This window comes from Megalops cyprinoides, chromosome 5 (genome assembly GCF_013368585.1).
Source record: "Megalops cyprinoides isolate fMegCyp1 chromosome 5, fMegCyp1.pri, whole genome shotgun sequence".
Classification (NCBI taxonomy): Eukaryota; Metazoa; Chordata; class Actinopteri; order Elopiformes; family Megalopidae; genus Megalops; species Megalops cyprinoides.
In genome coordinates this window covers 32,653,059-32,676,355 of record NC_050587.1, presented here as the reverse complement: position 1 = coordinate 32,676,355, position 23,297 = coordinate 32,653,059, and the positions used below count along the sequence as shown (strand labels likewise).

Here is a 23,297-nt window from a genome sequence, read left to right as displayed (position 1 = left end):
CTGTGCTTTTGAATGGAGCTGCCCAAATCTCTTACCCTCTTAAACACTCAGAGATAAGGGTACTCCTGCCAAGCACAGCACTGTTCGCTTTTGAAATACCACCGACTTGGAGCAAGCCTACCTTAAGGACTTCTTCCTGTCACAGACACAGTTTACACTTCATGACAGAGGGACCCATAGACAGACACTGTGCTTCCCTCGAAAGGCACATCCATGATGGTCAGACCCACTGACCAGATCAGTTTTCAGCCAGAAATTGAACATCCACCCACAAACCAACCCCGTCACCTGCCCTGGTCTCCGTAGCCTGTCCCTATGCCAGATGAGACACCTGGTGGAGGGTGTGGGGTTATCTGCATGTGTCCAACCACAAACATTTTCTCCCAATCCCAGCCCTCCCTCCCTGACCTGTCCCCTTACCCCCACCCTAATTTATCCCGAGGACTCTGGGGGGGGGGCGGGGGGGTGAGCTGGGGGGAGCTGCGGGAGGGGGCAAAATCCCTCCCTCCAAACAACAAGCAAAGAAATAAGCTATATGATATATGTATACATGAGTAATATATGTGTTGCATTACCTTAATTTATTGTCTAACACCGTAATTTATTCCATGGTAGTGAGCTGTTTAGGCGAATAGCGAGATGCAGTGCTGTGATCAAGGATGTTAAATGAAAGCAAACAGGGTCCTGGGACTGAAAAAGATGGGATGTCACGCTTCATCTGTTCTTTGCTTTTAAACATCTCAGTGCTTTCTTTCCCATGTCTCCTGGGATGTATAACATGTTGTAATCAGGGATAGTGTTACTGTAATAATACAAGGGGTGAGGTGCCATAATTTTGATTTTAAGGGTGCCAACAGCCTACCTTTGTTAATATCTTCAATTGGGACATGGTCTTACAATTGGACTAGACAAAGTAAAGTTGTATCTTTGCTGGTAAAGCCCAATATAACATAACCATTTCTGTCCTTTGTAACAATGGTTAAGGCGGTTATTTGGTATTTGGTGGACATGTGCAATTGTTTTGACTGTGGAGGTAATATTATAAATCACTCTTGACTCCCTGTAATCGTCATTGTACTACAGCAGAATTACACATATTGTTCACTACTGCACCACTGCTTTTTTTAGATGGGGTAATTATACTTTAAAATAATTATTTTAGTGAGGTGATATGCAGTTAAGACTGCTCTTCTCACAGCTTGTAGTGTAGATTTTATTTATTTTTAACACTAAAATACTACATTCAGTTGTGCAATTATATTATTTTTATATTTTTTATAAAAATAATTTCATACTTGCTAATATGCTTTCAAAATTGTAAATATTTTCATCATTGAGTTCCTCTTGAGAATGGGAGAGGTGTTCTGGCATGATTATGTTCTTTAGTTTTTCACAAAAGGACAAAAATGGGGTTGATCTTACTAGAGTGGGTCTATACTGCATCAGATTTGGTGTAGTCATGTTAATGTGAAAAAGTGAGAGTAATCAGGGTCGGCATTGGATTTATGGGAGAAGTGGTACGATTTCAATGCCAGTCCTGGCCATGCACAGTTGGTGTTCTGTGATTCTCAAGAGTCCTGTTGGCTGAACACCCAGATCAGTCTTCCAGGTGCACTTTGCTTATCATTTACATCCTTAGCAGAAATGACAGGCAGTATCATAATCTTTGTCATTAGAGGCAGAGGGTGAGTGAAAAGAGTGAGAGAGAGAGTGTGTGATGGTGCCTTTGTATCTGAAGAGAGAGAGTGGGCAAACAGAGCGCTGCCTCGAACTGCTCACTTGTGGACTGGTTCCTTTAAATTGCTTGATGTTTGAGCTTCAGGAGAAACCATACTGTCTTCAAAAGAGGGACAGATACTCGGATGTTTTTGTTATTCTTTCTTTTTTTAAAAAACCCCTTCCATGGTTTTCTCATCCGTTTGTATTAAATCGTTAGTCCTGCTTGTACATAATCCGTGTGGCACTAACGTCTTTTTTTGTCCACGCTATAAAATGTGTATGACATTATCAACATGATATGGATATTAATAACAAAGTGCTCATGTGAACACAACCTAAATGAGTGTCATGTCATTTTTTGTGATTTTTTTTAAAACCATCATATCCTCACATACCCAAAAACGCAACATTTGGCAGATTTGTGAAGTTTTATTGGAGGCATGCTACAGTATCAGAAAGGACAATGTAATAAGCTGTATATGTCAAATATGCGAGATCCCTCAGCAGAATATATTATACATTTTTGTATTACACTGTAGAGCATGTGCATATGGACACTGTCATAGATTATTACTGTGGAGTATTTCAAGAACATAAGTGAATTACTATAAATATTGTACACTATGCTCTGAATTAGCCTTTTGCTGTGTACTTCATAATGTGCATAATGTGTGTCATCTGATTGCCCAATAGTTACTGCACCATTAAGCAGTATTATGACAGATTCTTCAATTTTATCATTGATAATGCTCAGTCCTTTAAATAGTTTGCAGCTAGTTTGCCCTTCAAATGGTTCATCGATTTGCTTCAGTTTTCCTTTGATTAATACTGGAACCCAAGGCATTGTGAGTGAGCTGTCCAAAGGTTTGACCGTACCTGAATTTGTATCCTGTTGGAGAAAGAAAGATTTACAGTTTCCTGCAACTGTGTGAGGTCAGTTCTCGGTGAAGATCAATACTAATCAAGTAGAATCAACAACGTCAAACAGATCAACAACTGTACATTTATATTTGATAAGCTCCAACGATTTCCGGATATATCTTAATTAAAACAATTTTTCATCAATCTACCTATGTGTGCACTCAGTAAGGATAGTTTTAATTGAATGCTCCACAAGTGTTTGCCGAGTTGCACCAGACACTCAGGCCTGGATGGCCCCTGGCTCAGAGTTGCACTGAGGAAATGCAGTCAAAGAGAAATGCAGCTGTAGTCTCACCTGGCACATGCCCAGTGTAAAATGGAAGCTGGCCCCGGTAGGAGGGGTAGATGGCGGGAAGGGGGGGTAGGCTACCCGGCTCTTCTTTGAAACTCAGAGAGCCACTTGGACTCCTCATCTCCTTACCAAACTGGATCAGGGCTCTGTTGGTGGTGATGGGGTAGCCAGTGCCGATGAGGAAGCGAGATTTGGGCACATATCCAGTAAAACCTGAACACAAACATAGTGACGCCCTCTGGTGGTTAAAAGTAGAAACTTTAAAACTGTCCTAACGGCTTAACGCCTGGTTATAGCCCATTCTTTCATAGCAGTGACACAGCACAGCAGTTTATTTGTATGCTGTGAAATGTAAAACTACATGTGAAATGTGTAACTACATGGGCATTCTGACTGACAAAATAGTACTTTCCTCTTCTCTATACTTCTCTGTCTCGTACCTGAGATGAAGTACTTGTGCGGACTGGTGTCGTCCATGAAGTATGGAGATCCCAGTGGCTTCCAGGAGTCCTGGGGCATGTAGGGTGCTGGCTCCTTAGCGATGGGGGTTAGAGGGGTGCTGTATGTATGAGACTGAGGCAGAGAGGGACAGACCTGAACTGTAGTTTGCTAGATGGATGGTGAACTTGCCATTAAGCAACGTGCCTCTAAAAGCAAATGATTCACTAAGTCACATTAACGGAGGGTGTGAATAATGTAATAAGGTGGTATGACCTCATACCAGGCTGCACTTGGGAAAGGAAACAGTAGCTACTCTTCTACAGAAGCAGACTCCTAGATCATTCTGTGGTGGAGCGTATACCAAAAGTATGTAAAAATTATTTGTTGGCAAACGGGACTAGCCTGAGGCCTGGAGCTAAATGATTTATGTGGGAGTATACCTGTATGACACCAAACGTCACCAACCCCAGGTTAGATGCTTTACAAATTTAGAAGCCTTAGAAGCTTAAATACTCAATCACAGGAAGATCTGTGATTGAACTGTAAAGGTTTGTCATTTCTCTTAAGAGACCCGACATACAAGCAGGCCTGACATGTGAACTCTTTCTTGAATAATTAAACAGAGCCAGCCTACACTGGTGTGCTATGTCAGACTGAGGATTGTGTGTGTGTGTGTTTAGGGGGGAGCTAGTTACTGTGAAACCAGCCACAGTGCCGTTCTTTACATGGGTGAGATCAGCAGATGCTGCCAGCAGTTTACGCTGCTCTTGGTCCCTCTTGAACTCGGACAGCGCCTCGTGACATGTCTCGCCATAGGTGCGTGAGAAGTAGTTCCGGCTTTTGGGGACAAATCCTGTGGAAAACAAACACACACACACACACACACACTGAAATGAGGCGAAGCACCTTTGCTTTTTTTTTTCTCCATGGTGAAAGCAAAGAGACATTTGCCTGTATATCCCGGTATCATCCTTTCCATGTTCCTGTGGTTTCCATGCCGACTTGTCCAGATCTTGTCCCCTGATTCGCCGTCCGACTCCGTGGGAGGGGCGCGGCCTGAGTATAGGACCAGCCGACGGGAACGCAAAACTTCGGGGGAGGACAGGAGCCGAGCCGTCAGCTTCCCGTAGGTCTCCCCGAGGTGGTACTTGAGCTGAGGGCAGTATCCTGCATAGCTTCAGAGAGAAAATGAACAATGGACCACAATATAGCACTGCTGTCTGTAAGGGGTCTGGGTATCTGTGTGGTGTGTGGTTACAGGTTTGCTTCCCAGTACAAAACTACAATTTGCTATAGACCTAAGCAAAATGTTTAACTTGAATTACTTTGCTAACTATTCAGCTGTTTGCAGGGATATATGTAAAATGTAATCCCTGTCAAAAATATGTCTCCCCTCCCCATGGCTTTCTACTCCCATGTCATCTGTGCTCCATAACCATTGAAGAACACCATAGTAAAACTACTACTAATATACACTTAAAACTCACTCATAAAGTATTTAAGGGCACGATTGGATTCTGTCTATATCTATCTATCTATCTATAAGTATGATACTTTTTTCACAGCAGCAAAACGCCTAGGCTTAGGAATCAAGCAGAGACACTACATTACATTACATTACATTACATGCATTTAGCAGACGCTCTTATCCAGAACGACTTCCATCACAATAGAACGTAAGTGTATCGATTCAATTTAAGCGAGCAACAGCGTCAGAGACTGTCGCTGAACTGTCACAAGTTGATGAGGACAATCCGCAATTGAGAACAGGAGAGCGGTTGCCACGGGTGACGACCAACACAAAATAAGTATGGGTTTTGCAGAGTGTTGAAGGAGCTTGAAATGAGAACATTCCGGCTCTCATCCAGCTGTCCATGCAATTCACGCGTATGTCAACTTATTTTAAATGGCTGAAAATGAAGTATTTATGTACATTGAGAGAATATCATTTAAATGCAACACTAGAAAATTACGATCGCTAAGTGATAAGAAACGCCATTATGGAAACCCTAGACATTATTGGGATAATGTGAGATAGTTTAACAGTAGTTTCATTGTCATGCAACGATTACACGAAACATGCTTTAAAACTATGAGAATAATGTGTTAAAGAGCAATTAAACAAACACCAAACAAACGTAATATCATTACTGTACATCAGCAGGAAATGAGGAGAGTTCACTTACCCTGGTATGTACTGAGGATCGGGTGTCACTAAAACTTTGCTGAATCTCGGAGGAAATTCCTCCATACTGTCGGGATGTTGATATACCAGCTGCTATTCAGATTAAGGGGCCTTGTCCCGTTCGGTGATATGCCACACCTGCGCTAACCAGTTTCCTCAGAAGTAGGCTTGTTTGCACGACGTGTTTGCAAGTGGTTGCTAGTCGGAGCACCATGGAGGCCACAATGTCGACTGACCTCAGGGGTGTGGCTGCGCGCGGAGGAGGCTTAATTTCATTCTTCTGTCAGTTATGCCACACCTGTCGAGGTGATGAAAACTGTATCTGTATTGTGTCGGCGTTGACAGGTTGACCATCGACATTGCCTCCTCAGCATGAAATGTAGGCTGCAGAACAGAAGTGCAGAATAGACGCACACTAATTATCCCAGCCAATTAAAAAAAAAAAAAAAAAAAACGTTTCAAGCGACCCATAAATCATAAATCAAATAGAACACGCGAACAGAAAAGATGGATCACAACTCGACTGTGGAAATACATTCAATAGATTAAATTGAAGGCATATTGCGCCATCTCGTGGGCATACACTGTAACTTTAAACCTGTTTCCTTTGAATTGCTGCTTGTTTTGGCACATAAATTCGTCACATAGCCAGTAATTGGATTAAAGATTATTACATAAATTCATATTTGAACATATTAGTATGTCATGTTATTATACATGAAATACAATGTCATATAATATAATATAAAACACGAATTCTTCTAAATTAGTCGAACTGTTTCTTTCAACGCTAGGGGGAGCTGTTGGTCATAAAAATATCAGTTGTTAAAATTTAAAACCTCAGCTAGAGAAGTCTGGACTTTAATGTTACGTCTTTGTAAATTATTTCACGGCAAAGCATGGACCAAACTGAGGACCAAAGTGAGTATGCCTGTCTTTTAGACAGTTACCATCTATGTATAGGCTACAGTATAGCTTGGTAAGGTTCGACAGCATGTGGTGATATTTTTTACACATCTTTATAAGTTATAGAGGTGTATAATAGTGTCACATCCAATACATCTCTACGAAATCTGGGACGATAGCATTGAAGCAATTGGAAGCTGACCCTGTTTCCTCCCAGTAGGCCAGCACCTTTCGAATTTGAATCTCTTGAATTTTAAAATTTAATCTGAGCCATGGCTGGTAGCCTTTGGAGGAAGATGAGCAGCAGTGGGATGTGAATATTTCAACAGTTTATTAAAGCAATAAAGCACAAGAGACAGTGGTATATTATGTATATAGTCACAGCTAAAGGATATTGTTAGGCACGATGCGCAGCGTTCTTCAGTGAGACTTGAATATTTCAGTAGCTTATAGAAAAAAGTTGAGCTGCAGCATTCTGCATAAAATAAAGAAGCCTTGTGGCACACACAAGAAGCCCAGCAAGTCGAGGTCTCCAGCACTTCAGATTCTAGAGCACAAGGGCCTGGACTGGGGGCTGCACTGAGTAGGAGGTGAGCAAGGGGTGAATTCTATAAATGTGGTAGGAAGCTGAAATCTCAGTGAAGGACACTGAAATTGGCCTACTAATGCATGAGAAAAGAAAATCATTGATCTGAACTGATTTAATACAGAAGCTTTCATTTGATGAAAGAATGCATTAATGGAACTATATACCAATATGTGAAACAGGAGGAGATGACATTTAAGTGCTACGTGTAGCACTGATAGGCCTAACAGCTATTTGAGAGCTCATTTTCAGATTATGCAAAAACAACAAGCCAATTAGCTTATTGTTGCCTTTTAATAGAGAAACAAAATTTTTATTACCATTTAAGAGGGGCATCCAACACAAAATTAGTGGAAGTTGCATGTTGTTACAATAAATGGTTTTGGACTAGATGTTTACAGCTAATACAAAATGATGGAAAAATATGATGCGGCATGCTCTGCACATGTGACATGCAGTATGATTCCCTTTACAGCACAGCCTTTACAAATGGACACCCCATCTGCTATTTGTCTTCCAGAGGGTTTACACCTCAGGGTACTTCTCTGCAGCCAAAAGTCTTATCAACACAAAGACCACAGGGCAAGCTGGGCCTCAGACAGAGCAGCCTGTCTGGTATGACGAATGAGTAGGATTCTATGCCTGCTTGCATCAGACCGTTTTCTAGGAGCCACAAATTACTTGCTTTTATTTAAATATTTCACAGACACAGTGATACGCCTCCAACTAAGGGCACGTGTCTTCCCTGCATTGTTTTTGTTCATTAAAACAAATCATCTATACACTGCTTCGGACAAGAACAATTAGCTTTATGGGGAAGGCTTTGCATTGGTTTCAGAGGCATTAGGGGGCGAACAGGTTGGGGGGGGGGGGGTGTTGAAGGAGAATGAGAGAGGGAGAAATGCAAAACTGTGATTGTCTGTTGTGCACGCACACTTACTCAGAGAGTCACATTCCCATTTTCCGTTGTGTTTATAAGGACATAAGTAGAAATAACCTCTGTGGTTGTGTTTGTTGATGAAACTGGCAAAACAGTTTTCCATTCTTCTGGTAAGTTTATGTTTCACCTCAGATCTTGCGGTTTTCTAGAGAAGTATTGGGTTGCTCTCCTACAGGGTAAGTTTATCCTCTCCCCTTCCCCAAACAGTGGCTGCTTTGTCTCTGTAGGTTTTGTTTCCTCATCCAAAGTTTCCATCTTTCCAGTCCTTTTCTTCCGTGTGATAATACTAGTGTGAACTTGTATTTATGGTGGTTGAATTCTGGATAAATTACATCAGGTGTTCAATTGTCTTTGTTAAAAAAAAAATAAAATTCTTGTGAAATTACTCAACAAGACAACTGGATTCTTATGAGATACAGGATCTTAAAAGAGGAGTGAAAATGAAGAGAGGAATGCATGTTTCAAACAGTATTTTCCTCTTTATTTAGACATGTCCTTAGCTACGTTCTTCAAACATCAAGTGAAGTGTATCCAAAGTGTGCAGTGTTTTTATATGATACTTTATTAAATGTGTTCCATGTCTCATTTAGTTACTGTCTTCCACCTGTGTTGTGTGTTATTTAAGATCTGCCCTTTGGCTAGTTGCTCAGTCTTGAACATGCTTTGTGTGTGAATTCTTGTACCAAGCTTGGTTTGTGGTTTCTTGAGTCTTCAGTTAAAGAAACATTGTTTTCTTTGAACCAAACCTTTTTGTGTCTTGAGTCATCTCTGCTCTTGGATTTGCCCTGCTCCCTCGTTACAGTATGAACCCCTTCATCTGAATTACCGTGAAATGGATCCATTCACTCTCTTGTGTTTTGTTTTGGTTGTTTTCCTTTTTTGCTTAATAGCCACTTCTGTTCTGCTATTTTCCTTAACTCAACGGTAGGTAGCAAAAAATTCTGTCCCAGCACTTTTGATCACTGTGTTTGATTGGTGTGTAATTTGTCATAGAACTGGCTGTTCCAGTTTTATATTTGGATCAATTCACTGCTTAAATGTTTAAATAACATTTCTATAGTCCGACCATATAGAGCAAAAGACCTGTGCACCACAACTGGGAGCAGGCCAGCAAATAGGATAGGATTCAGTGCTATTGAGATGTTCTTGATCCACAATATTGCTTTCATTTTGGAGATATTGTAAATATATGAAATAGACAGTTTGCAGTAAAACAAATGAAGATATGCCAGTATTCCGTCGAATTCAAGAGATCATTATTTTTACTGATGAGTATTTTGCTTTGTCAGATGATTTTGGGATGGTTTGTTTTGCAATGCATCTTCATTGCTTTTGTATTAAAAGGAGTAGAGACAGAAATGTATCCATATTCAGAATTGATTAGTTGCAATTTTTTTAAATCATCTGACCTTCAGACTCATTATGGCCTGGACACAGATTACCTTTGTGTGGTACCTGCTCATCTCTTCATTTAGAATAAAGTTGGTAGCATTTGCAGAAAAAGTAGAATGTTATTTTTCTTTCAGTCATGCCATGTCTGTTGTCAGTTTGGTCAGACAGTACATAGTGAAAACTGCAAAGAGGACATCACTTTCAATCACACACCCTAAGTGTTAAAGAGATGTTTTGAATCTTCATATTTTGTGTACTTCATAATCTTCATGTTTTGTGAATATTTAATTTATTAGAGCAAATTATTCATAAATTGTTTCATATAGCAATGCATTGTTGTATTATAATGCTTGTTTTCCTTGACAGAGCTAAAAGATGTGAGCAATACTCATATAGTGTCATAGTTAAACATTTCTCATTTCAAGTAAGCAACAAAAATTAGGTGAATATTCACTCCTTGAATGTATTTTACTCTTTTTGGTGTCCCTGTGTAACACTTAACACCTGTTTAGTGTTAAAATTTGGCACAGGAAAGAGTGAAATACTGTGAAAAGTGCATATATTTCTCACTCTACTCAATTAAATTAACACTTAATTTTAGAACATTTTTCACTACAACGGTGTAATTCTTTCAGACCATTTGTGCTGTATTACTCACTGAAAAAACTCACACGGCAAGGGAGTATATTGGAATAATTATGGTGTGAAAAGGGCAACACTGCCGCAGAGTTTGTAACACTCATGAGTGCTATTTCAATCCCAGTTTCTCATTTTTTTTGCTTATTATGTATCTCTTTAAGTGTAACACCTAGATTGATGGAAACCTACGGTAAAATTTATTTTTCTATATTTCTATTAAGCTTTTGGCAATTTGACAAGATAACCAAAATAAAGAATGTAAGCCAGCTGCTCCATTCCAATTTTTGTCATTGTCAGTTTTGTCATTTTCAGTTTTCATTTCAGAGAGCACATAATATCTATCTTTTAGACATCATCCTTCTTATTATTTCTTATTCTTATAATTTGCTTTTTATTTAAAAAAATCATTCTGCCTAAGTGCGTGAGCATCCATTGCGTGACATAAAATCTTTCCGCAACGTCTACGTTCATCTGTTAACGCCGGCTTCTGCAGTAAAACCTGTAATAAATGCTTTTGTTGCCATGAATCACACCCATACATGACCTCCTGGACTGTCTGGGCCTCCTTCGTGCCAGATCTTCAAACATCTTCACGCATTTTGCCTACCTGGTTGACACCTGTCCCTTCAGTATGCTTTGTTTTTGTTATAGATATCTATGGGCAGCTATAGTCATCGTCCGTCTGAGGAAACATCCAATTAGATTGCTCACAGATGTGGTTACATCTTCCAAAACACACCCTAGATTGTCTTGGTGATTCAGTCTAGGTGAAAGATCCACTCTCAGACACTGTCACAGTACTCAGTTCACATACATGTGAACAATTGAATACAATTGGACAGTATCCAGTTACATCCGGTTTTCTTCCAGGAGTGCCTGTTCCAGTGTCTCCATAACTTTATCTGATATTATCAGCTCTGTTGGAAATATGTACTATTGCCTCAATCTGTGTGGGAGGGAAGGTCTGAAGACTGATGTGTTCACTGTGTCATGTGTATTTCAAAGAAAAAAGTGAGGTGACATATATATCCATGGTGAGATATCATGACAACATCTGTTCCTTTAACCTGATGATGCATATCCTTGTTCCTTTTGCGGAGCACGCTAGTTAATTCCTGCATCAATGTACATCCTGTGTTTTGAAGTCTTTTGTGCTGGCACAAGCTGTAGGGGGAATTTTATGGGTCAGGGGGCTCACAGGCTGAGAGATCTACAACAGAAACATAGGGAGACCTACTATATATGTAAATTCCAGCCCTGGAAATCCAAGTTCTCTTTTTAAGACCTGTCATATCCAGTCTATAACCCTACATTAAAATGAATTAATGAATGAAAATTTGCATGAATACCTTCTCATTCAACGCCCCACTACTATGAAAGAGTGCTCCAAATGTTGCCTGAGAGTGAGACACAATCTTACAGTCTTACACTTATATTATAGATGATCAATACTGTTTGACTATAGTCAACATGGGTGTGGAGGTGGTGGGTGGTATATGGCTGTACAAAATTCAGGAACAAAATACTGTGACTTTACGATCAGTGTGTCTACTTGTTTTGAAAGGGTCTTGCTGTTAATGGGTTTGGGATGTCTTGGATCCTGTCTTTGGATGACCTTGCTTCTCACCTATTTTTGATGTAATCCCTGCAAAGGCAACACCTGGATCACTCCCCTTGCCACTGTTAAGTGGAAACCTAGCCTACCATCAGATTCCCCTGTAGCCACCTAACAGTCTCTAGATGTGTCCATTTACAAGTTTGTTTTTCCTGTATTCTGTTCCAATGTTTTCCAATAACATTTCTCTACTCCTTTTTTTTCTGGGGCCAGGGGACAATAATCCAGTTTTCCCTCCAACACAAGCTGTGATGTGGCAATACAGGTGTAAAAATACAGGTGTACTATGACAAATGCATTTACAGTTCAAGATTGGTCAGATGGACAGTGATGTACAGTAAATATTTATCAATTTAGAAATTCAGTGAAGAGTGCCTTTAGCGCAGCCATATGGTCATGCTGTCTTGAATTAATTGAAGTTTTTTTCTGTATCCTATTCAAACTACCCTGATTGCTGCTTAAGTGTCCATAGATGAAAGATGCCATAAGGGCAGTTCTGAAATTGGAATACATTTAGTCCCACTTGGTAAAGACTCCCCCTACTGATAAAAGACATTGCCATACAATTCTCATACTGTGTAAGTTCAGCGCTATATTGGAGAGGAACTATTTTGTCATTGTAAATTATATAGCTGACATTAGATGTTTTATGTACTGTTGAAGGTGCCAGCATTCATATGTACGATTGATAGTCATTCCTACTTTAATGAATCACACCTCCCATGCGTATGTTTTTCAATTCTTACCGCAGAGATTTTTGGTCCCTTTTTATGCCTTCTTGGATCTTGTTATGATCTTGTTATGATTCTGTTGTAGCTGGACTGTGAAAAGTATCCTTCCCCTCAGTTTCTGAAAGCCTCTCATTGGTCTTTTCTACTGAGATTTGACTGATACTGACTTCAACCCACACCATTAACTGTCTCTGTATATTTCTTGATCCTTAGGATCTATAAAGGTGTAATAAGCAAACAACTTAAGGAAACTCAACAGTGCAGCATTGTACTGTAATAAAGAGCAGGGACTGACAGCCTAGACACCACAAGAACCCTAATTTCATGAAGAGAAAGAACAAGAACACTCAAAACAGTTCAACTGGTATAATGAAAATATTTGCTCTCTGCTATCATCCAATGCTCACTTAAAGAAATAATACATAAACAACAAATAATTGCAAAGAAAAAAATCAGGTACTAAAGCACTGATTTCTTTGTCATTATTCAATGTACATGTACAAAGAAAAAAAAACAGTGTTCAAAGCTTAACTACTGCTGGTATTGGAAATGTGCTTGACATTAGTCTGCTTTACTGTTTTCTTCACAATAAAACTGATAAATTATTCACATTATTAGTAGTAACACATGCCACTTCCCCTTAAAGGCAGGAAAAAAGTGAAGCTATGTTGATGTATGTGTACAAATTTCTAGTCATGGAATTCATAAAGTACTGCTAATGACTGCAGATCAGAAACATATTAATCTAACAAAACCCCAACAAACTAACAGGACAGCATGTAGGTCGGCACTGATGAAACGTAATAGAGAATATGAACCACGTTGTCACCTTTATCAGATTAATGTTGAATCCTGATGTGGAGAACATTACAAGCATTTGGCTTCATACAAATACATACATCAAGGACAAAGAAGCAGGATCCAATCAACATTGAGCTAATTTCCCTGAACTTTGTCTTTGTAATGTGATATGAGCGGAAATCAAAAAACCAGTAATATGCGTACGTGTGTAATCCAATACACAGCTGTGTGTTCCTCTAGTGAGCATACATGATGCATACAGGTTATGCCTTCACAGAACGCAAACAGTAAATTATCAGGGGAACTATCTAGTTATATATATATATATATATATATATATATATATATATATATATATATATATTACATGTAAGGATGAAAGTAATGAAGTCAGTACATCAAGCCATCTTTCCAAAATATGCCACCAGAGACTATAATAAGTACAAATGAAAATAGACACCTCTGTATCAACAGTGTCTGCAAATGGAGGAGTAATCGCAATTATTTTAGGCTTTACTCCCTGCCTGAGTGACCAAGCAGCCCAGAGGAGTGATCCTGTTGTGTGTGATCCTGTTTCCCCAGAGGAGACGCAAAACGTTCAAGCTCGCAGACTCTTACATCTCTGACCCTGTGGAGATGAGAAAACACAATCATTTACTCACACCAACACACAGTGGGGTCTCAGCTGTAAATGCTCAGCATCTGACTGTTTGCCGTTATGATCACTATTAAGTCTGAGGAAATGGCTCAGCTTATTGGAAAACCCCTGATCAAGCCAAGATCTGAGTTAATTAATTGGAGTGATTGCTCTTTCAAATCACAGGAGGCCCCTTGATCCCAGGACAATCTCTAAAGGTAATTGGATCTTTAATGTGGTGAGCTTGCAAAGGATGTGGTTTTAGTTGCCTTGGTCATGAAAGAAGAAAGAAAGATGTCATGTGAATCACTTAACAAAGTAGGACATGGTGTGGCAATTGTAGTATAAATACCAGGGAGATAAAAAGGTTTAAGGCTGTAGACCATGTCAAACCTGACTCACCTACCACATAAGGATTATATCTGAGCTGGCAAGACTCCATTGCATTATACTGTCTATTCAGCACCTGAAAGCACCGCAGGCTCCTGTGCATCACTCACCTTAAAACTCCTTTCCTTGCACCTCTTCAGCTCCTTGTCCAGGTAGCTGATCACGTCTGCCACCCAGGAAACGCCAGGAGGGGCACACAGGTTCCGGTTTCTCTTGGTTGTGAAGCTGAAGCAGAAACGTTGGACCATAGTGTGAACATTGATGCACCCCCAATTGCCCCCACAATTCTGACATGACAAGAGCAGTAAATAAATTAGCTGGTGTGACTTGTGTAGTTATGACATGCCAAAACTAGATCTGGTATAAAACACAAACCGATCGCCGATGCTGCAGTTAAATGGCAGAAACGCAGTGTAGCATTGTATTGTTCTTCGGTGACTCTATTTGCAATGCATACACTAGTACTTAACTTAAGGTATCACCAGAATTTATCAATCTTTCTTGGTGGGACCAAATGTATCGAGAAGTACATTATGTTCTCATCTAATTCTTGATCGTATGCATAATTTAACAGCCAAAGATAATTTGTAGATGACATGTGTGGCAAAGTACCACTCCTCCTGCTGGTACCATGTGATGGTCTCGGACAGCGGGGTACTCACATGACAGCGCTGATGTCACAGCCATAGCCTCGGGTCTGGTGAGTGTAGCGCTTGACGATATGCTTTGGGATTTCCTCATAGCTGACCCTGAGGCAGCAGTCCATAGCTCGCTCTCCTTGGATGACTGTGACAGCAAAAAAACAAGAGGGAATTTAATGGATACAGCCATAATGAAGACATATTGAGTTTGACAGGGAGACCTGAGGATAGGATACCTAGCCTTCAGAGAAACATCCATAAGTATGTGAGCACATGTCCATGCATGAATATGTGTGTGAACGTGTATGCATTTGTGTGCATGAGAATGTCTGCATGTCTTCAACAGATTGTTAGATCATACTGCCAACCCAGTATGAGTCCTTTTGCTTCAGAAATGCTTAGATGCACATAAATTTTGTGAATGTTGCTCAGTCCACTTATCAAAGTGATTTGTTGAAACAGAATATACTTTTGCACTATTACATGAATAGTGGTTGATATTATTTATGCTGTTCCTGTGCTGAGATTTAGTTTCTTACTGATGTGCTGTAATTCGACTCTTCTGAGAGGAAAAAGTGGATGGCAGTAGTCCAACAGCTAATCATGGCCCATCTTGCGTAACTTAAAATCCTTTGTATGTCCGAGGTCAACTTAGTGTAGCAACAAAGGCGCACACATCGTCACAGCTTTTGACGCTTGATTGAATAGCAGAGTCTAAACATCTGAACAGACGAATGGTTTAGAAAAAAAAAAAAAAACAAAACCACAAAACCCAAAATACATAATGTAGAATTTGGCCATGGTTCATGTCCTCCTTGTTTTTATCAGTAGACAGATTATTAATGGCCCTCAGTCAATGGGATCTCATTTAAGGTTTATAGTCATGTTTTGATAGCGTGTGAGTTTGGATCCCTTCAACTCATGTGACACTCCCGCATCCTCTTACACCTCTATGGCGCCTCAGATGAGGAGTTCTGTTATGTGAAACCTCTGCGAGCATGACAATGCACCCATCCACAGTAACCTTACAACCTGGCTAATACTGCTCAACTGACAAAAGGATGAGAGGTGTAAATGCTCCATATTAATAATGCCAAAAAACCAAAACAAACAAACATTACATTACAATAAGTCATTTAGCGGGTGCTCTTACCCAGAGCGACTTCCAAATAACTGCATCACAATGCTAAGAGTAGTTATCGAAGAGTACTACAAGAGGTCAGTCAAATACTGAGTTAAGTGCTAAACTAGTGTAGAGTGCTTTTTTTAAACTAGAAAATAGGGATAGATAGGATAGATAGAGAGGAAGGTAGACTAGAGGTAAAGCTTGAAGAGATGAGTTTTCAGCTTTCTCTTGAAGGCACCCTGTTCTGCGAATCTCAGCAGGAAGCTCATTCCACCAGTGTGGAGCAAGTACTGAGAACAGGCGGGACCAAGAGATGCTGCCCTTGTATTTCGGGACATGGAGGCGACCCGAGGTAGCAGAGCGCAGCACTCTTGCTGGCTCGTAGGTCTTGATCATGTCCTGTATGTAACGGGGGCTGATCCATTGAGTCCCTTAAAGGTTAGTAACAAGGTCTTGAACTTGATCCTTGCTGCAACCGGTAGCCAGTGGAGGGACTCAAAGAGAGGTGTCACATGGGCCTACTTGGGGAGGTTTAACGTCAGTTGGGCTGCTGTGTTCTGGATAAGCTGCAGTGGTCGGATAGCTTGTGCTGGGAGGCCAGCAAGCAACGAGTTGAGTGGTCCAGATGTGACAAGATGAGAGGCTGGATCACAACCTGGGCTGTGTATGTGGAAAGGTGCGGTCTGATCTTCCTAATGTTGAATGAAAGGAACCTGCAGATCCTGGTTGTGGCTGCAATATGCTCCTTGAAAGACAGATCCATCCAAGGTTACCCCTAGGTTTTTGGCAGTTGTAGTCGTCATTACCTTTGTATTGTCAATGCAAATTGAGAGGTTCCTCGGAAGAGACATATATGCTGGGACATAGACTGTCTCAGTCTTGTCAATGTTCAGTTTGAGATGTTGCTAGTTCATCCAACCCAAGATATTAGTGAGACATGCCGATATTTGAGGAGTACTGTCCACCTCGGGAGGGAAGGAAATAAACAGCTGTGTGTCATCTGCATATGAATGATATGACAGGCCATGTGTTTTTATGACCTATGACCAAGTGTTCTAGTGTAGAGAGAGTACAAGAGCGGTCCCAGCACTGGAATGTCTGTCCTCAGGAACTGGGGCAAGGAGGTGGAGCCCTGCCAGACCTGGTAGGTGCAACCTCCGGGGTAGGAGGAGCACCATTCCAGGGCCGTTCCAGTGATTCCCATGTCCGATAGCTCAGACAGGAGGATCTGGCCATTGACCGTGTCTAAGGCAGCTGAAAGTTCTAGGAAGATAAGAACAGAAGAGAGAGAGGCAGATTTTGCAGCTTGAAGTGCATTAGCGACAGCAGTCAGGACAATTAGGGTTTCAGTAGAGTGATTAGCTTTGAAACCAGGTTGCTTAGGGTGAAGGAATTTGTTAGCAGTGAGAAAGTGGGAGATTTGACTGGGCTTTTGGCATGGGATGATGGAGACCGGCATATAGTTATTGACTAGTGAGGAGTTCAGAGTGGGTGTTTTAATTAGTGGGTGGACCCTTGCTTGCTTAAGGGACTCAGGGACAATGCCAGAGGTTAGTGATGAGTTAATTACATGAGAGAGGTACGGTAGGATGGTAGGTGCAATTTTTTGGAGGAGAGGTGTAGGTATTGGGTCTAAAGTGGTAGTGGTTGAAGAATGAACAGATCTTATCTACTTTCTCCTCAAACAAACAAATAACAGGGATTTTTTTGTCAGAAAATTCCAAAGTCGCCATATTATTGTACTGTATTCTATATTGTATATTGTTATTGTATATTATTGTACAAAAAAGTGTATTTAGAGAAAAAATATGAGGCAAATTTTTTTGTAACTACGATCACATTTTGAATGTTATACATATGCAGAGGCATAACATTTTCTACTTTTAAGGGACTAGTTATATTTCAGATTATATGGTAATTTAAGTTACTTGAAAACATGTTCACATTCTTTATTGAACATTACCTCCTATGCAGTTACAACATGATTGAATAAAAGCATACATGAAGACATAAATGCCAATTAACCTGCCTATAGATAGCCATGCTAGACACGTTATCAGGCTTGAGATTGACAGAGGTATTCTTTTGACCAATTCAAATTCTTCCGTAGATTTTTTGGAAAGTACCTCCGGAGAACGCACATTCCACCCACCACAATCCCACACTCCCGCACACACACACACACACACACACACACACACACACACACACACACAAACACACATGCAGTTGTGGCACTGAGAACGCTTTCTTGTTGAGATTGTTATTTGATTACAGGTCTATCCAGCCCTTCCCTTACTTTCTTGTGCGGTCCTGCTTCTTGGCTTAGGGCCAGGCTCTGAGAAGGCTGTCGCTGAAGATGCAAGACATGATGCTTGTACAGAATGTGTAACCATGACGATGTTACTTCCTGTGACAATGTACAAAATTGACATATACTGCAGTGTGTTTGCTGTAGTATTTGGCAATGCAAACTGCAAAGGCGATACTGATAGGGCTGACAAAAGCTGTAGGAACTAAATTAAAAAATGAACTCCACGGTATAACAATGAACTGCTCCTTTTTTGTAAATGAATTACCTGACACAATCATCTGATATCATAGGCTTCTTTTCATACACCCTAACTGTAAATACACACCATTTTGACATGACTTAAAAAAGTACCTAGGGTCACTTCTTGGGAAAAAAAAACAAAAATAAATAAAGAGGTCAAGTTTTGTTGGCTGTAACAAGCATTTACAGGTCTGCCATTTGCTTAAGCGATGTTTGGTACATACAGCAGAACAGTAAAGACAAAGAATATCTACTCATCTACTCTACATCTACCTATTAAATGAGGATTGCAAAGTAAATTAATCACTTTTACCTCACAGTTATTATTCAAATTGCATTATACATTCCCTTTAAATGAATACTTGCATATTGTTGATATTTTTGTTATGTTTGTTATATAACTGTCACACCTCAATTGTGCTGAATTGAGATAAGTATATGGTGGGTGTATTTTGAGCTACACCAAATGAAAAAAAGACAGTACAGACATGAAGATCAGATTGAAGAATAATCCCTCCCACCTAAGAAACAGTCTAAACTATTTTATCTTATACCTGGGAGCGATGCCAACCAATTGTATTTTAAGTAACATGATGCTTTACCCACGAGGCTTGATACTGTTTTAGCGTCACCGCTTGTGTGTCCTGGTGGTTTCCACAGTGACATGAGTGAACCTAACTGAAACCTAAATACTTAAGTTTCTGATTTTAACTCCACTCCAGCATTTACTGACACGGGCGGACATCAACAGCGGCAATGAGGCTCTCTTCATAGACTCATCATAATGTGACAACTTAATAACAGCGACTCGATTACAGTACCAGTCAAAAGTTTGGACACACGTTTATTTCTTTATTTTTTACTATTTTCCAAATTTTAGAATAATAAAAGACATTAAAACTGTGAAATAACACAAATGGAATTATGCAGTGACCAAAAAGTGTTACAAAGAAATCAAAACTATCTTATATTTTAGATTTCTCAAAATAGGCAAAAAATATATTTTTTTTTTAATTGAAAATATTTTTGGAAAGAAATTCATACATAGGCATCAACTTCACTATCAATATTCGTCTAAGGAGCAAATTTCAAGCATTTAATCATAAGTCTTTAGATCAAAATGTCTTTGAATGCATGTTTCCCATTATCTTAATTAGGTGTGTCCAAACTTTTGACTGGTACTGTAAGTCCTGTTCCTCCTCCACCACCACCAGAACCACCAGAACCCCCCCCCCCCCCCCCCCGCTCCCCCACGGGGGGAAGCCGTGCTGGTTCAGCGAGAAATGAGGTTGACCCACCACTGGAGAGGCAGTACAGGAGGAAGACCCAGAGGCAGAGAGAGATGCTCGTGGCCATGTCTGCGCTGTGAGGCTGCTGCGGATGAGTGCCGGCTGTGTGGTACACTGTCCTCTTCCTGTCTTCCTCTGCTGTGTCTCTTCTCCAAAGCCCTGCACTCCCTCCCAAACTGGTGCCCTCTCTCCCTTTATAACACACACGGAAGTTTCACTTTCACACAAAGCCCCTCCTCCTCCCTCAATTCCGCAAATCTGTCCTTAGGTAAGTTGCTGCTGGCAATTGTGAAGGAATGCCACACTGTTGACTCAGAGTGATGACCAGAGGAAACGGTGTTATTACATTGTTACTCATGCTTCCAGTGTACTGAGTGTTAGGAAACAGAATAGTTAGCAGAATACAGGGAAGTTAGATCTATTTCTATTTCAGAGTTTAGGCACATTCAGTAAAATTGTACCCTTTCCATGTGACAAGATGTTCAGTATCATATGAAATACTTTATTAATCCTGAAGGAAATTTGGGGAAGGCTGCATTTTACCAACTCACACAGGGAACCAAATATTATACTACATTACATTACTGTCGTTTATATAACACTTTTATCCAGAGTGACTTAAATATGTTTTTTCACGTTATCCATTTACACAGCTGGAAGTAATTGTGGGTTAAGTACATTGCCCAAGGGTAGAAGAGCAGTACCCCAGCGGGGAATTGAACCACAGCCTTTTGGTTACACGCCCTGCACCTTACCACTATGTTACACTGCTGCCCGTTACTTACACTATAGTAATAGTGTACATAAGTAATTTACAGGAACTGATCATAGTAAACATGTGCCTTTCATCAGGAAAATAAATTCTTACAGAAAGAACTTGTATGAGAAGCTCTGTGCAGAAAATGAAATGTGTGCTTGAACTGTTTTGTCATTAGGAACAGTATTGCAAATGAAGTGGTGGCCAACATGTGTTACTTCTTAGCCTTTAGGTTAGCTTGGACAACAATCACTAGGTTAGTGATTGTTGGCGCTGTTTGTTTACAGGTCAGCTAGTGTACAGTGTCCTATTATGCTTGTGTTGTAGAGATATTGTAAATTCATCACCATAATTTTTGATTGTTTTCATGTACCATGTAAATATTATGCTAATTAGGTTTTATTACTGAGTCCGCTTCCTCTCACGCTAATCCTAGTGTGAATGTGGTAACTGCAAGTGAGAAGCACCACTCTGATAATAGCCTGCCTGAGTTTTGCTCGACTCAGTTCTGGGTTGAGACTACTGCTACTGTTACTGTATTATTAAATGCATCAAGTTTAGGCTACAGCTAGGAGTACCTGGCCCTGAGAAAAAAACCTAAGGAATGTAGCTGGCTTAAGAACATCTGTGTGCTTGATGAAAGGTCACTGTAATGATTTAATAAAAAATGCAAATTAACTAAAATGTGACATTTGCCTATGCATTTGCCTAAAATTAGACTAAATCTTCTATAATATTTGTTGATTAAAAATAGACTAAAACTAATAATATTTTAAAAGACTAAAATGTGACAAAAACTAATACGCATTTTAGTCAAAAGTCTAAGACGAAGACTAAATCAAAATCTTAATTCAATTAATTTATTTAATTGATGGAATTGATTTTTTTATTTATACATAATATGCTGAAAGACAAAAAAAGGATGGTACCTTTTACATGAGTGTAAAACATGTAAAATGTTTGTTTTATATTTTAACTCATTTGTTATAGGGTACTGACATGGTTCTTTTCATGCTCACTCTGTTAGTATACTGCTGTTGCAGACTGAATGTGCAGTTAAGAGTCTAAGTCTGGTTCTGGTCCACAATACAGCTGGTTTAATGAGTCATTGAAACAGCTGTTTGGTGGAATTAGCTTTTTTATGAGTTTCCTGTACACAAAGGTGTATAATCTTTCGGACCATTGAATTAAATGGGGAGACTGGCATTGCCACACCTTTAATTATGGCTGAAAAGACATACCCTGGAATACCCTGGCAAAAGACTCTTTGAACCCCGGGGAAGGTGCTTGGACATGCCATGTACAATAAATTGAGTGGCTCTTACAAAACTGATAATGAATGCTTGGTACATCCAGCAGGTTTTCATCAGATGAGTGAACAATCTGAAGGATGTTTTCTGACAGACGTATCTTGCAGTAGACACGGTTACGGGCTGCCCTTTGAGAGACTACACAGATGAGTATATGAATGCTCTGTGTGGTTTACTGCATACCTCACAAATGACTAAAAACCAAGAAAAAGGAAGACAAGCGCCTGTAGTCAATTCATTGGTCCATAGAAGTTGTGATGGAAATTTCAGTAAAACTGAAACTGCCTGCCCCTTAAACTGGCACACAAACTGACTGTAAGTTTAAGTTTCATTTAGTGTGAAATGAAACTTTAACTGGGTTAGTTTATTGGTGGGTAGGGAAGGGTGGCGCTGAAAGATTAGAGGCTTTGCGCCTTTAATTCCGCTCTAATTGCAATAATGCCAGTGATATTTGGCGAATTGCTTCAATCTGACTTGCAGCGCTATTAAAACCCCTACACCCCCTCCCCTACTTACGTCACATTTAAAATGCATCAGCACTGAAAAACACCTCATTTTGACAACTGATCATGACTGTTTTGTGCCTGTAGTATTTTTACCATATGACAGCAACAGGAATGGAGACATTTTGAATAGCTTTAGTATGGTCATTTGTGGTGGTGGCACAAAAAAATACCCATGACCTCGAATTATGAAAATATCAGGGGAGAGAAGCAGAAGCATTAAGTTCAGATTAAGAGTATCTAATCTCAGTTTTAATGATACAAGATTTCTGTAACATTGAATGACATGGATACAGTTGTAGACATTGATGACTTTGTGTTTGGGATAAAATCCACCTGAATCAATTGGTCAATATATCGAATATCTACATTCATGTAACACAGAGTATACTCATGTAATTTTATACATTATATACATTTGGAAGAAGGTGGATAGACAATGATATACATTATTTAACATTACTGGCATTTAGCAGACGCTCTTATCCAGACTGACTTACATCAGTTACAGTTTTTTTTTAAACAATATTATCCATTTATAAAGCTGGATATTGACTGAGGCAAGTGTGGGTAAAATACCTTGCCCAAGGGTACAGCAGCAGTGGCTCAGTGGGGTATTGAACCAGCAACCTTTTGGTTATAAGTCCTGCTCCTTAACTACTGTGTTACACTGCTGCCATAGCCATATCCCCTTCATCCCAAAGCTACACCCATGAGCAAGGTGTAACAACAGTATGTGGGTAACTAACATGCACATTTACAGCTTTCATCTCACAGCATATCAAATAAAGTTGGCCCATGTATATGTTAAGAACGCCTGCTAACTGCCTGCTATAAGAAATGTTTTTGCCAGATTCTTGCTTAGCATGGCTCTGTCAGCACCTCTTTTCCAGTGGCCAAGGTCCTGCATAGCATAGCAGAT

At 39.9% G+C, this 23,297-nt stretch overlaps 2 protein-coding genes across 2 annotated transcripts; both read right to left on the bottom strand.

Annotated features, from left to right (window-relative positions):
- Window positions 1–2,513: 2,513 nt before the first annotated feature.
- Window positions 2,514–5,757, bottom strand: fam166b (family with sequence similarity 166 member B). The gene is made up of 6 exons (XM_036529970.1): window positions 5,560–5,757; window positions 4,325–4,548; window positions 4,069–4,226; window positions 3,373–3,505; window positions 2,936–3,145; window positions 2,514–2,608 (listed from the first exon to the last, which is right to left on the bottom strand). The coding sequence occupies exons 1-6, from the start codon at window positions 5,622–5,624 to the stop codon at window positions 2,514–2,516; spliced, it is 885 nt and encodes a 294-aa protein (XP_036385863.1). The 5' UTR covers window positions 5,625–5,757.
- Window positions 5,758–13,593: 7,836 nt separating this feature from the next.
- Window positions 13,594–19,961, bottom strand: LOC118777367 (C-C motif chemokine 19-like). The gene is made up of 4 exons (XM_036528194.1): window positions 19,815–19,961; window positions 14,858–14,981; window positions 14,306–14,420; window positions 13,594–13,796 (listed from the first exon to the last, which is right to left on the bottom strand). Exons 1-4 carry the CDS (start codon window positions 19,870–19,872, stop codon window positions 13,767–13,769), a joined length of 327 nt encoding a protein of 108 aa, XP_036384087.1. The 5' UTR covers window positions 19,873–19,961; the 3' UTR covers window positions 13,594–13,766.
- Window positions 19,962–23,297: the final 3,336 nt, after the last annotated feature.

Bases quoted from the DNA above. Each gene is read 5' to 3' on its own strand.
- fam166b (XM_036529970.1), bottom strand. From the start codon at position 5,624: ATGGAGGAATTTCCTCCGAGATTCAGCAAAGTTTTAGTGACACCCGAT. The intron at 3,506-4,068 runs GTAACTAGCTCC...TCTCTGCCTCAG, and splicing joins GCACTGTGGCTGGTTTCACA to TCTCATACATACAGCACCCC. The intron at 2,609-2,935 runs GTGAGACTACAG...TTTCTCCAACAG, and splicing joins TTACACTGGGCATGTGCCAG to GATACAAATTCAGGTACGGT.
- LOC118777367 (XM_036528194.1), bottom strand. From the start codon at position 19,872: ATGGCCACGAGCATCTCTCTCTGCCTCTGGGTCTTCCTCCTGTACTGC. The intron at 14,982-19,814 runs GTGGGTCAACCT...TTGCTGTCACAG, and splicing joins CCTGTACTGCCTCTCCAGTG to TCATCCAAGGAGAGCGAGCT. The intron at 13,797-14,305 runs GTGAGTGATGCA...TCATCTCCACAG, and splicing joins GCAAGGAAAGGAGTTTTAAG to GGTCAGAGATGTAAGAGTCT.